Source organism: Amblyomma mixtum, chromosome 3, assembly GCF_055824585.1.
Source record: "Amblyomma mixtum isolate Tamu chromosome 3, ASM5582458v1, whole genome shotgun sequence".
Lineage (NCBI taxonomy): Eukaryota > Metazoa > Arthropoda > Arachnida > Ixodida > Ixodidae > Amblyomma > Amblyomma mixtum.
The window spans coordinates 252,183,514-252,199,007 of record NC_143014.1 but is presented as its reverse complement, the minus strand read 5'-3'; the positions used below and the strand labels follow the sequence as shown (position 1 = coordinate 252,199,007).

General features: G+C 44.0%; 1 protein-coding gene and 1 long non-coding RNA gene across 4 annotated transcripts in view; one reads left to right on the top strand and one right to left on the bottom strand.

The window, feature by feature from the left end:
- The window catches only part of LOC149354355 (uncharacterized), a 61,191-nt gene that overhangs the window by 32,841 nt on the left and 12,856 nt on the right, over nucleotides 1–15,494 (bottom strand). For 2 of the 3 annotated variants that reach the window (XR_016291310.1, XR_016291309.1), the window contains exon 4: nucleotides 12,315–12,437. Coding sequence is in view for 1 of the 3 variants with exons in the window: in XM_089583290.1 (XP_089439416.1) it covers nucleotides 12,428–12,437 (10 nt within the window). In the remaining 2 variants the exon portion in view is untranslated. Of the gene's footprint in view, nucleotides 1–10,150; nucleotides 12,438–15,494 lie in introns of those variants that run through there. The other variant, XM_089583290.1, reaches the window with a different exon arrangement.
- Nucleotides 817–2,404, top strand: LOC149354356 (uncharacterized). The gene is made up of 3 exons (XR_016291313.1): nucleotides 817–915; nucleotides 1,068–1,270; nucleotides 1,876–2,404. It is a non-coding gene; the product is annotated as an uncharacterized LOC149354356 (long non-coding RNA).

The window sequence follows — 15,494 nt, the reverse complement described above, 5'->3', positions numbered from 1 at the left end:
ATATGCTGCCGAGTATGTGATAGCGGAAGTATTATTTCGTCATTTGTTGAATCTTTGATTTAAGCGCACAATTTGATGCCAGGCATGTATCATGTTTTTCTGGTGTTTAGCTTGTTGTGAATACCATGCTTTGAATTAACTGATAAAATTGCGCTTACCAATTGACCTTTAAGTCAGTAACGAAGTCATGCTTATTCATAAATGGAACCTGTATTCTTTTTTCACAGTGCAAGTGGACCTGCTGTTGCTGTGCAATGTGTTTGCAACAGGAGCAGAAAGAAAACTGCAAACCCATATAGTGTACAACTCGTGCTTGCTGCAGACTGTCTTGTGGAGAGAGCACATTGCAGTTGCCCAGCTGGATCTTCAGGATACTGCAGCCATTTGGTAGCTCTACTGAAGCAGCTTGTGAAACTTCAACAGCTGGGCCACAAGGAGCCTCCTGTGGAGCTCGCACCAACAGAACTGCCCCAACAGTGGAGGAGGCCAAGAAAATCTATGGCACCTGAAGACGTCATGAAAATAAATTGGCATCAGGTTGGTGAAGGGCGGCCGGCAGATCAAAAGCGAGCCAAGCTTGATTTTGGATATGAGATGCCGTCCATTGAAGAGCAGATAGGGGCTACAGTGGAGCTGGCAGAAAGCACAAAGGATACACACGGTTGCTTCGCAGCCATTCTTGCACAAGCAGCTTCTTGTGAGCATGTTGAAACACAAGCTGGGCCAACTTTTGTTGGCTCAGCAAAGTCCATTCATTTGCCCCTTTTGCCAACCGCATTTGACTGCTTAATACCATGGAGTCAGATTGCTACATCAGATACAGATCTGCTGGAAAATGCTGAACCGTACAGGTTTCGCCCTCTTGACCATGGCTGGTGTCCACCTCCAGAACTGGCAAACAACCAAATCATCCAGGTTGGGCATTTTTTTATTTTCAGCATGTTTGTTACTCTTGCATGTCATAATGTGAATTTGATGCTTATGATGGCTTTTTATTGTTGAAAATGAAGATAGTAGTTGAGAAGTTCACCAGTTAATATTTTTGCAACCATATGTTGCATCTCCAGCGGTTGCAGATCAGTAACGCAGATGCTACAGCACTGGAGCTGAACACCAGGCAACAAGTGGGCAGTTCTACCTGGAGAAAAGAAAGGCTGAACAGGCTGACAGCATCAAAATTTGGTGCCGTGTTAGCAAGGAAGGCTGCCTGGACAGAACGTGGTGTCGCAAATGTCATGAGGCCAAACGCGTTTACAAATCCAATAGTGAGGTGAGCCCATTTAATATTGATTACATGTGTACTTAGCATCCAAAATAAGAGTGTTTTGTACCACTGAGTGTTGTTCTTTGCCATTCCCTGACTGTTAATTGCCAACAAGATTTACCTTGCACAGTAACCTTCTTGTACTGTCCTTAACATTAGTATCCAAACAAACACATGAGATTGTAGCTTTTTTGAAATTAAAATGGATGCAACCAGGAAGCAGTGGCTATTTAACCTCAAAGCGGGCCTTCTTTTTGTGCTTGTTTACATGCACATTTGGGTGTATCCTAGCTTCTCTTGCCCCTTGACCAGTTACAGAAAACTAATGAAAATTATTTGCCTTTTTGTAGCAACAGTTTTCTTAGAGAGAGGTTTAAAACCCGTGGGTTCTTTTGGCCCCTAGTCCTACACAGTTAAAAAGTATTGCATATAAATTACCTTATAGTCATGCAAGTTTCTGGATTGTAGGCTATTTCAGCATGGTTTCATTACTATTTTGAATTAGCTTCTGGAGCACTTGGAGAGTAAATGAAGGACCCATTTAATAAGAATTATGAAAAAAATTCATCCATGCAAGCCTTGCAATTTTGTCCACTCTTGAATATTTGCAGGTACGGAACAGCAAATGAGCCACGAGCTGTGCAGCGCTACATACAGTGCATGGAGCATATTGGCCACAATGTCACTGTGAACACGTGCGGGCTCATGGTGCGTCCTGAATCTCCATGGCTAGGTGCAACACCTGACCGCGTCGTATACGATTCCCAAGAAAACCCTCCCTGTGGGCTCATTGAGGTGAAGTGCCCATGGAGCAAGGGGACCACTACCCTTCAAGAAGCAGTAGCATGTGAAGACTTCTGTATTGAAATTGTAGACACTGTTCCACACCTAAAACAATCAAGTACATATTACGAGCAAGTTATGGGGCAGATGTACTGCTCAGGGTTACAATGGACTCATTTTGTAGTTTTTGCAGAGGCCTGGATTGTAATTTGCGGAGTAGAGTATTCTGAGAGGGCCTGGATGGCAATGAAATCAAAGTTGGATGCTTTCTACTTCCAGCAGGCTGTGCCATATCTAAATTCGCTGCAAACATCCCAGCAAAATTAGCTTTTTTCCTCAATGCATCGTGTGGCAACTGCCTAGGTGTTTGCATGAAACATACACAGAAGTGGTTTTCAACTTAGTTGTGTTCCATGCTAGTTCCTGCAGGGCATCTTTTAGCTGCGGTGCCAGAAGTTCACCGAAAGGTACATTGATGAGCCAAGCTAAGTCCACTGCACGACAAAAGCATCTCCTATACCGTGCCAATTAACCGTTTTGCGCAACCTGCAGCTGACTTAGCTAAGCAAACTTCCCAATGTTATCCACCCTCTGCTTCACTTTCCTTCTCCTGGAATCCATTCTGTACCATAAAGGACCGCAGGTCACCTTACTGTCTCATTTTCCTTTCCATAGCTTGCTGCATTGTCAATTCTACTTCAACCCTTTTCTTTGGCCTCCAAGTTTCAGCCTGTATATGTGAACTAGTAAGCTTTAGGTTATATACCTTCCTTCCGAGTAGTACTGGTAGACTTCGTTTTTATCGAAATGCACTCCACCCAATTGTTATCCTCCTAATTAGTTCTTTCATGGTCTGCATCTCCAGCGTCTACCTTCTTAAAGTAGACGTATTCTTTTACCGCTTCCAATGGTTGTCTGCCTATGTTACTGTCATTCCCTTCCTGAAGCATTGAACATTATTCTAGTTTTCTACCTGCTAATTTTTGCCTGTCTGTTTCAATCATGCTCTCATTCCAAAGTCATTGCATAACACCCAGGCCCAGACATATCGGACACATTTCTGTCTTAAAACTGTACGCATGTTCATTTATGATCATTACCAAGTTTCCAGGCGACTACCTTTGCATCTAGGTTATGTGGTGGACTACTTGTAGCACATTCGGCACTAAAGTTGCAAAAGTGTCTGGAAAAACTACTTTCGCTAAAGGTTTGTTTGATTTGCTGGAAATGCTGCATGATGAGCATTGAAGAGCCCAAATATAGATGCTGTGGCTCGGTAACTGCAGAGAATAGCAATAAATTCTGGCCTCATTTTTACTGCTTTTCATTGTTTGCAACAGCTCAGTTGTGCAATGTAAATCCGAACACTCTTAGAGGAACTATTCATTCTTTGTAGTAAGCACAATGTGAGTTGAAGTTTTGGTATTTATTGACACCTGAAACAGCATTCAGAAGTACCTTCAGATGGGATTAATGAGCACCAATTACAATGGCTTCATCAGAGGTGTTTGGAAGTTTGTCAGAAGTGCACACACTGTCCAAACTTGATTAATAAGTGGTGCAATAGTTATGGGGATCCTCCTATAAAATATATGAAAGCTTTTTATCCTCTGAATGTGCCTCTCAACGTGGATGCGTAGTGATGCTATTGCTTCTGTCACTGCAACCTGCTCCTCCGTGAACTGGCCATTAGTCAGAAATGGCGGCATGTTCAGGTGTATTCCTATGGGCTCCAGGAGATTCTTAATTGTAAACCCTTTATCTGCCATAACGACATCCCCCTTATCAAATGGCAAGGAGAGAAATCCACTTCTCTTTACAAGCTCCTTGTCCGAGACGCATCCTGTTACTAGTGGCGAAACAAATGTCAGTGTACCATCTGGGGTAACACCAATCAAGCCCTTAAAGGTGTTGCTTGATTTGTAGTTAGAATAAGTTTCTGACTGCAACACTAAAGAGCTCGGTCTTCGCATTTGATTTCTGTGGCATCTATAATTATTCGAGTCTTGGGGTACTTCAGCTTGAATTCTTCAGGCATGTAGTGGTCAACCACTTCTCTCGATGCCCATAAAGGCATGTCTCCTAGCCGCATGAACAAAAAGTTGATCCACTTGTTAAATATGCGGCTCACTGTGCTTTGGTGGATGCTGAAGCGGTGGCCGATGTCCTTCTGAAACAATCCCAGTCTCAAGGTCACAAGAACTAAAAATAATTCGTTCTCAGTGCTCAGAATAGCAGGGCGGCCAACTTCTCTTTTTTGGTTGCATGTGTTATCATCGTGCTTCATGGTATTGACCTTCAAATAACACAGAAGCTTCTGGAACACATCGTATGATGGCAAGCCGGTATAAAATTGAATGTCTTCATCATTGTCTCTGAATTTTTCGACTGAAAACTGTGCTAAGGAAGCCGCCAGGTAAGCACAGTGCTTTTGAAGAACAGCAATTCTACTCTCCAATGCTGCATTTTTTTCTTTTGCTTCCTGCAGTTCTTGACGGAGTTGAAGAATTTCAGTCTTTTTTTTCATTATCAATGTTGTGGACGAGTTCAGGAGTGGTGCAGGCGTCATCCATTGAAGACTGCTCAGAGTCTGTCCCAGTTTCTAGTACTGGAGACAAGGTCGGTGACTGCACTAAGAAAACAGGAAAATTCTTTTGCTTGGCTGGGGCTGAACGAGGCTTTGGTGGCTTCCTTTGCTTGTGAGGCTTCTTGAAAGCAAAAACTGATGGCACTGCATTGTCATGCAATATTTGACGTCCACTGGCAACATTCTTCACGAAATCCTTCTCTGCAAAATGTTGCGAACACACACGGGCTGTCCTAATGTTAAACGGTGGCTCTCTCTTGATGGCCACCAACCATGCTTTGCGAAGTCCACTGTCGTTGGGAATGCAGTGAAATGACACCTGAAAGAACACAGATGTCATGAGTGGGGACTTCGCATGCATGAGATTCTTTTTGGACATGTTGCAGAAGATCAAACATTACATGCTAGCAGCAATTCAGTGAAGTAATAACTGTACACTGTACCTGGCATCATGGGTATTTATGCCCAAAATAAAGTCTCAAAACACGCGCGTGCGCTCAGCCTTGTTTCTCCTACTGGTCACACCAGCAAACCTCGCAAATACTGCTAAGCACGGTAAGTCTCCCTACAAAGGATTGCTCTTTGAGTGGTCGTAAACGGTTCACAGTTTCAATCCCTACCACGACGACTTCGTTTTGACGGCGCGCCGTGGAGGTGAAACGAAAAACCGACCTTATTTCGGCGATATACAGATTACAGGAAGCAAATCCGGCGTGATCCAAATTAATCCTAAACTCCCTACGAGGTTGCACATAACGCACAGGAAAAATTCCTCTCGCATTGGTTTGAGAAACCAAAAGTAAACAACACGACGATCATCAGTGCATCTATGGCAGTCATGCGAACTTGCGCTAGCCGAGTGCAGCTGGCTGGCAACAGCAGTCGCGGCCACCTACATCTGGGTTTAGTGCTTTTGCAAAGCATGTTCTTGAGAAGCACTTCAGTAGCTGAACCCCAGCTTATAATCGATGATATCCGATTCATCGATGTGTCAAATGCGTGAAGCGATAAAAATTTCACACTCGCTTTTAAGTGAACAGCTTAGCGCATTTTAAAGTGCCGCAGCTTGTTTTATTTAGATGTATGTAAATAATTGTTACATATGCTCGACAGCATGTATGATTCAATACAAAGTGAGCGCAGTAAGCAAATCAAGGGCAACTTTCATTCAATGCTCTTGCAGACACTCCGCTGTATGTGAAAAGCAACGTTACTCCGTCTTCACACCAATGTAACACAGCATGGGCGATATATTTCATTTGCCTCGACACCGAACACAATTTCCGATCTTTTGAAACAGGCTGGATTAGATACCGCTGAAGAATTTAAGCACGCCGTTGTTCGAAAGTGCGCCTACATCACGAGAACCGAGCGACAACAAATTGACGCAAAATAAAGAGAAAAAAGAATGCAGGAATGGATATAGCTTCCTGCTTACCTTTTTTCCTTCGGCATCCTTATTTCCACTTTGCGTACAGCACGGAACACAGCAGTACGTCGGCATTATCGGCGAAAACGAGCGCGGCCACACAGCTTTCTACTGTGACGCCTCCGCTGCTCTGTTCAGCTACGCTTAAACATGGCGGAAACGCGCGCGGCGGCCACTAGATGGCAGCACTTTTGCGTAAGGTCTATACATCAAAAGTGAGTAGATAATTTACAATACATTTTCAAAAACCACCGCTCGCGAGGCTCGCAGCAACCAGCGGTGCTGAACTTCCACCCGAATCCGCGCTCATTACATCAGATTAGTGCTCATTATGTCACCAGCGCAGGGCTATCATTGGTTCATCGTGCCAACGTGAAATCACGCATTTAACAGTCTAAAAGCTCTAGATACTTCACATTCTTACTTTTCTTGGAAATATTTTGCATTTCAGCAAGGAGAGTTGTCGTTTATATGCATGTTTACGCGGTTATTGTGTGTTCGGTGTCAGAAATTAGTACTGCACTTCTGGTTTACAATGTTGTCATCTGCTCGTACCGCTTGTGTCACTCCGCCGGCACCGTCGTCGAATCGAATCGAGAATCGAGGTGCTATTCGTAGTCACCGCGGTACTGATTTCTGTCGTTACCTCCGTCGTATGCACAACCAAAATGGATCGGCCATGCTGTGTCGTTGGTTGCAAAGCCAGAGACTGGCAAGATGTTGCCCTTCGGCACTGTCTGCCGAAAGATGGAAGCGAGCGAGCTGTCTGCCTTCAGCGCATCGGATTGCTGCATTCGGACAAACGCCAGCACCTTCACGTCTGTGGCCATCATTTTACGCCTGACGACTATAACTACAACCCCGAGCTCATACGGCGGTCAGGTGTGGGATTGATGAAGCTGAGGCTGAAGCTGACAGCCCTGCCCACACTGTTTCTGCCAAGCAGAAAGGTAAGCAATCCGGTGCACAAAATGCAATGCGACACTTAGCACGCCACGTGGCCACGTACGGTACAGGTTGCTCGGACCAGTACATCACCGCATAATGATGCATGGTTAAAAGTATGCCTTGTGGTATAACAATTAAAACATCGAGCCCGCTGTTGTGCATTTGTAACTGTCAGAAACGCACAACACAGCGCGCCGCTAGAGCACTCGACATGGTCCGCGAACGTTTGTACAGTCATGGAAAAAAGTTTGCTGGATGCAGATTCGCGAAAAAAAAATTTATTGCATGGAGGTAAAGCATAGCAGATCACGGAAATGCATATGCACATGAGGAGACATGCGTGCTCCATCTGCTACAAAAATACAATCTGCCTGTCTGCTGAGGCAGCGCAGAAATAATTTTTTTTTTCCGCAAATCTGCATCCCACAAACTTCTGTCCTTAACTGTACCTATTGCATCTATGCAACTGAATTTTCAGTAACTAACAAATATTTTATTCACTGAAAACGTTACGCAAAAATTGAGGTGCCACACACTGCATCGTTATTTGCATGATCCATGTGTGTTATTCATAACAGGAATACAACATTACACAAGGGAAGAATTTTTTCTAGCATGATTTGGTGTTGGTACACCTCTCTGATATTTTTGGTCTACTGTGTTGTCAATTTCGTCCTAGTTTGCAAGTTTTTGACTATGTGACAGAGATTGAGTAGCGTACCTTTGCTAAATATGTGCATATAGAGAGTATATGAATGAACCATTTTGACATATGGTGTTGCAAATGAGAGTTGCCATTTTACTTACAGCACCCCACCTGACCACAGTCTGCAGCAGAAAGCAGTGAAGCTTCCAGTGCATCTGCTAGCCAGGTACGAACAGCAGTAAGTAGCAACACACATTGGTTGCCATGTGATGCAAGCTGTGTCCTAGCTGGTAGAACTTTTTTTAATCTGCTGCTTGATGCATCAGAGTTCCATTTTTTAGCATCATTATAACACATTATGTGCTTCACGCACAACAAATAATTACCTTTTCATTGCCTCTGTGCTGCTGACAGTTGTTTCATGGCATGAGGTAAACGCAGTGTAGTCTCACTGGAATGGCCCCCATCAGGCAAACCATTCAAATTGTCCATATGTGATAGCAGTCCCCTGCTTTCCTGTGCATGCATGGCTGACATATGCCGTGAAGTGATGAGAGTATATTCAATAATGTTTGCTGTGGCATGTTCAAAACACAAGGCTATGCTTGTTCTCAGCTAGTAAGAATGTCAGTTGCAAGGATTATGTATGGGAGCCTTTTTTTTTGCTCTGTAAGCTTGCATATGAGAGGTAATGGTAGTAGCATTGCCATACGTTGTTCTCCCTCATTAATTCAAAACAGTTCAGTAGGCCATAAGCTCACAGCTTTTAGATCAGTGCATCTGCCTCTTTCTAGGAGGCAGTTCTGATGTGCACATGCTCTGCTGAAAGGCGTACCGTGGCGACACGGACAGAAGCACCCAACTGCACACCGCAGCACCAGTCTTTCGGTAAATATGGACAGTGGAAAAGAGGTGAGCAGTTGTTGCATAACTGGATATGGTAATAAACGCTGAAAATTCTGGCAGCTACGCAGGTGAACCTGACCATGAAGGTTTTGGTTACGGCCCGGACGCAGACTGACCTGCCTGCACAGTCTGCCATACCGCCAAGCTTTAGGGCACAGGGTGCTTCAACACCACTTGAGGCAGCAGAGGGCAGTCTGGAATGGGAGGAAGATGAGGAGGAACCAGCTGCAGAGTGTGGCACAACATACATGCCATCATTTGAAACAAGTTTTGGCAGGTTTGTCAAATGTATCATTATACATGAGCATGTGCTCAAGTACTCTTTGTGGTAGATCTGTGCTTACACTGTTTGGCTGCCAAGTGTGAGGTCACGGTTTTAAATACTGGCGCCAGTGGCTGCATTTTGGTGTAGGTAAAGTGCACAAAACACCCGTTAAAGATCTCCAGGTGGTCGAAATTAATCTGCAGCCCTCCACTGCGGCACCCTTCTTTCTCTCCCTTCAACCTTCCTCACATTGTGCTTGGGCTGTCAACTGAGAATGCGACAGTTACTTTGCCTTTCCTTTCCTCATAATTAATCTACATATGTGTGTTGAGGTGTGCTGTGAAGTAAAATACTAGGCAATGCATTTAGATATCTCTTACTTTTTCAGTAGCAGGTGAAGCCTAGTCATCAGAGCATGAGCCTGACAGAAACCTGAAGATACCAGGAACCTGTTTTCTCAATAAAGTATAATTGTGTATTATCCAATGCGGATGACAGCACTAATTATGTTGACATTTCAGTGATCACAATTGTGTACTGCATTATGAAAACTACTAGCAGGACTTTATTATATACTTACGGTTTGCAGGTGTTTATGAGCTTGGCCACGTCCTCACATTTTTTTGCTGTACTGTTAAACATCTATCCAGTGCGCAAGTCACCATGAGTTTTTGTATTCCGGCGATATTCATTTTGCATTGCCGTGAAAACCTCAGGAATAGAGTAAGGCAATAATAGAGCCACCTTTTCATTTTGCAAAGTCAATAATAGGCTGCCTAGAGGCTGCAGCATTGCGCTGCTTCAAGTCCATCAACATCCAGACCATCAGCGGGCGCACCTTTTACAATTACCAGCGTGGCTACTTGCTGCCTGCCATAAATGAGGTATGGCTGCATGCTTTCGTATCAGCATGCCCTGAACAGCTTCATAAACACTGCAGCTGTAACCAGTTTCATCAGGGAAAGGCAACACTCATCCAGGCACTGAATTTCACACATCCAGGAGCTGAAACGAGAGCATCCGGGCACCGCACGAGATTTAACGAGACTCATACGTGATCTGTTAGGGGCTTTGAGAGAGGGCCGCTTAGAGCATGAGGGGAGCTCCACGGTGAGAAGGGCTTTGGGCGGAAAAACTGCTTCTGCGCTGTCCCACACTCACGCATGTAAAAGACCGGCCGCTGCGCCTTCAGCTCATGATGTTTTCCCCTTTGGCAGGCAGATGTATATACACGCTCGCGGAGTATTCGAACGTGCTGCATATATATTCTTGTCAGGCCTGCGTCTCATCGTGTCAGCGTACGCTTTTGCGTCGTCCTGCATTTCAATGCCGCCACCATCACAGCTGCTTAAGCCGAGCAATGGAGCCTGACAGAAACCAGATACAGCTGACAAGGCAGGGCGGAAGAGATTCCCCAGACACTCACAGGAAACGATTGCGTCCACATGGGCCAGTGCACAGTATGTGTGGTGTGTTGAACACTAGACCCATTTCAAGACTTTGACTAGTACCATCTACAACCAATGTGTTATGAACGTAAACATTTCATGCTTACTCTACTCTCAGTTATGGGAGAGGCAGAGATTTTTTGCATTCCTACAGTGCCTTTGTCATTGTTATGACGATCCAAAACCTTGTTCTCTTTAAGGAATTTTGAGATTCATAAGTTCGTATTTATTTAAGCAAACAAATATTTACACCACTTCTTGCAGCTGCCATTTGTAGCGAATTTCTTAAGATAGAAAGCATAGCTACCATACATTTCTAGCAAGTAACCTGCCTAATAATTGAAGGATAATGAAGAATGATTGTTGTCTTGCCTGCAGCTTTTTCAGGAGCAGCAGGCTATGCTGGCAATTGAGCTGAAAGGGGCGCAGCTTGACCTGGCTGGTGACGGTCGCTGCGACTCGCCAGGTTACAGCGTCAAGTATCTGACCTACAGCCTGGTTGGCCGTTCGAGTCCGCAAAATTATCTGCTCTGAGCAGGTTTTGGTGAAAGAGGTGTGTTCTTATTATCTACAAATAAAATGCATAATGCAATAATTGCGCAGCATTGCCATAAGGATAGAGCATCTGCCTTGCAAGCAGGAATCTTGTGGCGTAAATAATAATAATATAAAACTGACTTCATTTACATTGCTTATACAGAGCCCAGAGGGTTGAATTGGGAAGGATAAAAGTTAGTGAAGACAGCCTCAGCAATCTTTGATTTGCAGATGATGTTTCTCTGCAAGTAACTGAGGGGAGGAATTGTAGTGCACGCTAGAAGACGTGGACAGGCAAAGCAGGAGGGTGGGTCTAAAAATTAATGTGAAAAAATCAAAGGCAATGTTCAATAGCTTCCGCAAGGAATAACAGTTTACTACAAGTAGTGTGGTATTGAAAGTAGAAAGTGTGCTGTCTCGGTCTCGGCCAAAAAGTGATTGCCGATAAGGACTACAAGAAAGAAGTTATCGAGGGAATAAGATGTAGCTGTAGTGCACTTGGAAGGCTCGCTCAAGTTATGAAAAGCACGTTACTGATATCCCATAAGAGTAAGGTAAAATCTTGAAGGGAGAATGGGCATGGGCAGGACATGCAGTGTAGACACAAGTGGCACTCCTTTACGATAATGGAAAGCGTTCCGGAGGAAGGCGAATGTAGCAGGGGGCAACAGGGATGGGCGGATGAAATTAGAAAATTTGCGCAGGGCAGAACTGACTGGATGGATACAGTAGAGGCCACTTTCCTGAAGTGGACATGGCTAGGCTGATGACTGTAGTGAATGAAAGGAACGGCTGCAAGAAGCTTCATAGTGTAATTACTTGTTCCGTTTGTAGTCTGAAGCAGTGCCGAACAGCATGGAAATGAAGAGGGGCTGCGGAATTGCCTAGAGGGGCTTGAAAATGCAGGCATCGCCATCTGTTCACTAACAACAGGTAACACTCGAGGCTACTATACCTAGCCATGACACAAAAAGCCATTTGGAGCTTGGGCGAAACATGCATTGTGAAAGCGCGGCATGTTCTGTCCTACTGTGCGTGTCACATCTAAAAGAACTGCATTCGGACTATGCTGATATCTGCTAGTAAACTGTTATTATAAGCTGATTTCAGTACTAAGTTTCTGGCATGGCGATCACTTATTTTTACTATTTTAGTTTTGTTAGCCATTTCATTGTAGTTGTGGTATACTCAGTGCATAATGCCAGAATCAGAAACATAGCTCTAGTTAAAAACACCTTCACACTGAGCACACCCTCAACATGCTGCAGTGGCTCAATGCCTTTGGCATTCAGCTACTAATGCCAATGTTCTGGGTTCGATCCTGGCCACGGTGGCCATATTCTGATGGAGGCAAAACACACAAACATCTGTTTGTTGTGCAGTATCAACTCACGTTAGTGAAGGCCTAAGTTAAACGGGAGCACCTCCTTGCGACATCCCCATAGCCTATGTGTCAGTCCGCGACGTTAACTCCACAATTTACTATTTATGCAAAGACAACCTCTTCTGTTTAGCTGCTGTGATGTTCAGCAGGTCCTGCCAGAGAATTCCTTTCTGAGCAGTCACAGTGCCTTGCCTGTTCTTGCTATCCATCTTCACACCGGCACCCTGGTGTCAGGCGATTCTGCAGAGTGGAAAAGCCAGGAATAAAACACTGGTTTGAAGTGTGGCATGTTGCCAAAGGTAAGTAATTAACACCCTATTATGGTATTACTATGAGAGGGCTTTGTGAGGCTTTGCAAACCTGACATTCTTCAACTTGTTCTAGGTCTCAAGAAAAAGCTGTGGGCCTCCAGTCGGAAGCACAGAACCATCGAAGGGTGAATTGATGGCATCATCAACCACCTATACTGGGTGGCCACTATGGGAACGGGGAACAGGGACTTGGTGGTCAGCATGTGGATGAGCCTGCTCAACCACGTCTGCAACCAGCACGCTGGCCACGAGGGGCTGTACAAAGAATGCATTCATGGTCCACTTGAAAACCGAGAGTGGATGAGACCAAGTAAGAGCTGCTGTTGAATGCCGTTTCTTGAATGCTTAGTCAATGGTGCATTCTAGGCTGAAGTAATGAAATGCTGATTTGGCTTGTCCATTCCTTCCAGATTCAAAGCAATTCCAGGCGCTGAAAAAAATTGTCGCCCCCCCCCCCCCCCCCCCCCCTTTCACTGCTGCGTGACATTCGTCAGCTGTCCCCGGATGACCAGATATTTTTGTTGGAGTCATTCCACAGCCTGCTGAACCAGTTTGCTCCCAAGGCTAATGCCTTCTCGGAAGAAGGGATGCAAGCAAGGTACATCAGCTCTGACATGCGGAATAGAATGGCAGGCTGGGCAAGTTAGTAGGCTTCCATAACAAACTATACAGGCCAATGTATGAATGCAAGGCTCCAGTAACATTTGAACTGTTTGAAAAAGAAATCGACAAACCTAGTTGAGCACTGTTTCTGGTTGACACAAAAGTGTTGTTTACTCATGATGATCACTGCATTTCACATAATAAACAAAGGTAGTAGGTGCATTAGGTGGCCATTCATAGCCATCTAACTGCTCAATAGTGGATAGCAATGCATGATAGCGATCCATGTGTGCTTTAAGTGTTTTCAGCATTGAGAAGCGTGTCTAGGATGACAATGCGCAGGTGTGCATGCTCGAGTACTGAATTAAAATTGATGCTTGGTTTCCTAAAGAAAAACAATTGTAAATTTAGTGCTGTTTCTGTCCTCTTCTTCTATGTCTTGCATCGTCTGTTGTGCTGCTTAAAAAAAAGAGAACATGAAATGCAAGCACATGTCTTGATCACTTCTCTTGGCTCAGGACTCAGCTGGCTGTGATGCACTTCAACGAAGACACCACGAGGAGGCAAGTGGAGACGGCGGATGGTGAGCAGCGCTGGAAGGTGAAAACCTCAAAAGCAAGAAGGGGCCACTTCACTGTCACTCCGCTAAAAGAGGAGCCAACACACAGTAAGCAAACAATGCACGACTCAACACACCAGTAACATCATTGCTGGATCATTCCACGTGAAGTGTACCAGATGCCTAATACGACCACCGATAATGTAATGTGGACATTAACCGTTGCTGTAACATGATGTTAGCGCAGTTCACCCTAAAAGAGATATGTGATGGTTGGCGCAGAGTGCCAATGAGTAATGTTCTTGCGTACCTCATAATTTCTTGATTTGCAGTATTTACAGAACGATGACTCAGCATGGTGCATAATGCCTTGCCTCTGAAACCTCTCTGGTCAATACGACAGCCTCAAGGCAGTCATGGTTTACTTTCATCATTTCATCATACAAATATGTATTATCGTAAAATATAGTTGGTGGAGCACCAACTTAAAGCCATTTACTGCACAGAAAAATGGTGGCAAATGCATGTTCTGCAGGGAAGACAGTTTGGCAATAGGTACTGATGAGAGTTGTGGATTTCAAGAAATTTTTTTTCTCCCGAGAAAGAGTTTACTAATAATGAAAACTTGTACATTACAGGCAACCAAGTATGTGTGTATTTGAGTAGTCTCACATATTTTTATTTGGAGGGCCTTAATTCTTAATTTAGGTATGAATCTCAATAGCTGAATAAGTCACTTTTGCAAGCTTTGGGAGCAGTTTTCATTAAAACCGTTTTGCTTAACAAGTTCAAATTATTTGCAGCATAAACTGCAGCAACAGGAAAAGCAAAAAAAATTGTTTATGTAAAAAATAGATAAAACGCCATGCTTTTTGCCTTTTTTACAGAATCAAGGAAGCGCAGGAAATTCCTGCATCACTTCATTAATGAAGTCAGATGACATAACAAAAGTGAGAAATTCTAAAATTAAGATTTAGCATTGAACCTTGTTTTGCATTTGATTTTAAAATTTTTACTCCAACCAAATTTTGCTTCTTTTTGGAAACTGTAAATAATGCTGAAGTGAGCAAAAAAAATTTTTCAAGAAGAATATTTCGTTGGTATAGTATGTGCACAATCACCAACTAGTCCAATTTTTAAAAACATAATTATAGGTGGTCGCTTTCGGGATCTGGAACATTTTGCATGGAGTGACTGTTATAAAAGCATTTATTTAGAAATTATACCCTTATAACATGGCCTTACATATTTGCAACAATATCAGAGGACTTACAAGTGTTTGGGTTAATGCAAATGCATGTTTTATTTATCTTAGCCACTTTATGACGATTAGGCCAACCTGCACAGATATATCTAATACTGCTGTCGTGTACTTGAATGGTACCCACTTTGTTGCTTTTACCTGCAGACTACGTGAACACCTACTGAAGGATGTAGTAGAAAGGTGCAAGCATTCAACGTACAAAGAAAGTTTCATCAAGAATGCGCCACGAAACCTGCACCACATGACCAGCCACCACGACCCACCAACAAAGCAACAGCTTATTTCTACCCAACACTCCCAATTTCTATACCCACTCCAGCACCACTCCCACTGCCTGCCCTACCATCAACATCCACACAACCTGGCAACGCTGACCCAGCCCTCTGTTACAACAGACCCACCAAGAGTGGAAGCTAGACTCCTCACTGTCATGAACATCGGCTTGACTACACCTACTGCAAGACAAAGGCCTCTCCTATATCTCTCCAATTAACCCAGACTTGTGCCAGCTGAAACCATCTTATCCCAGCAAACTTCCTAATCTCATCCGCCCATCTAAC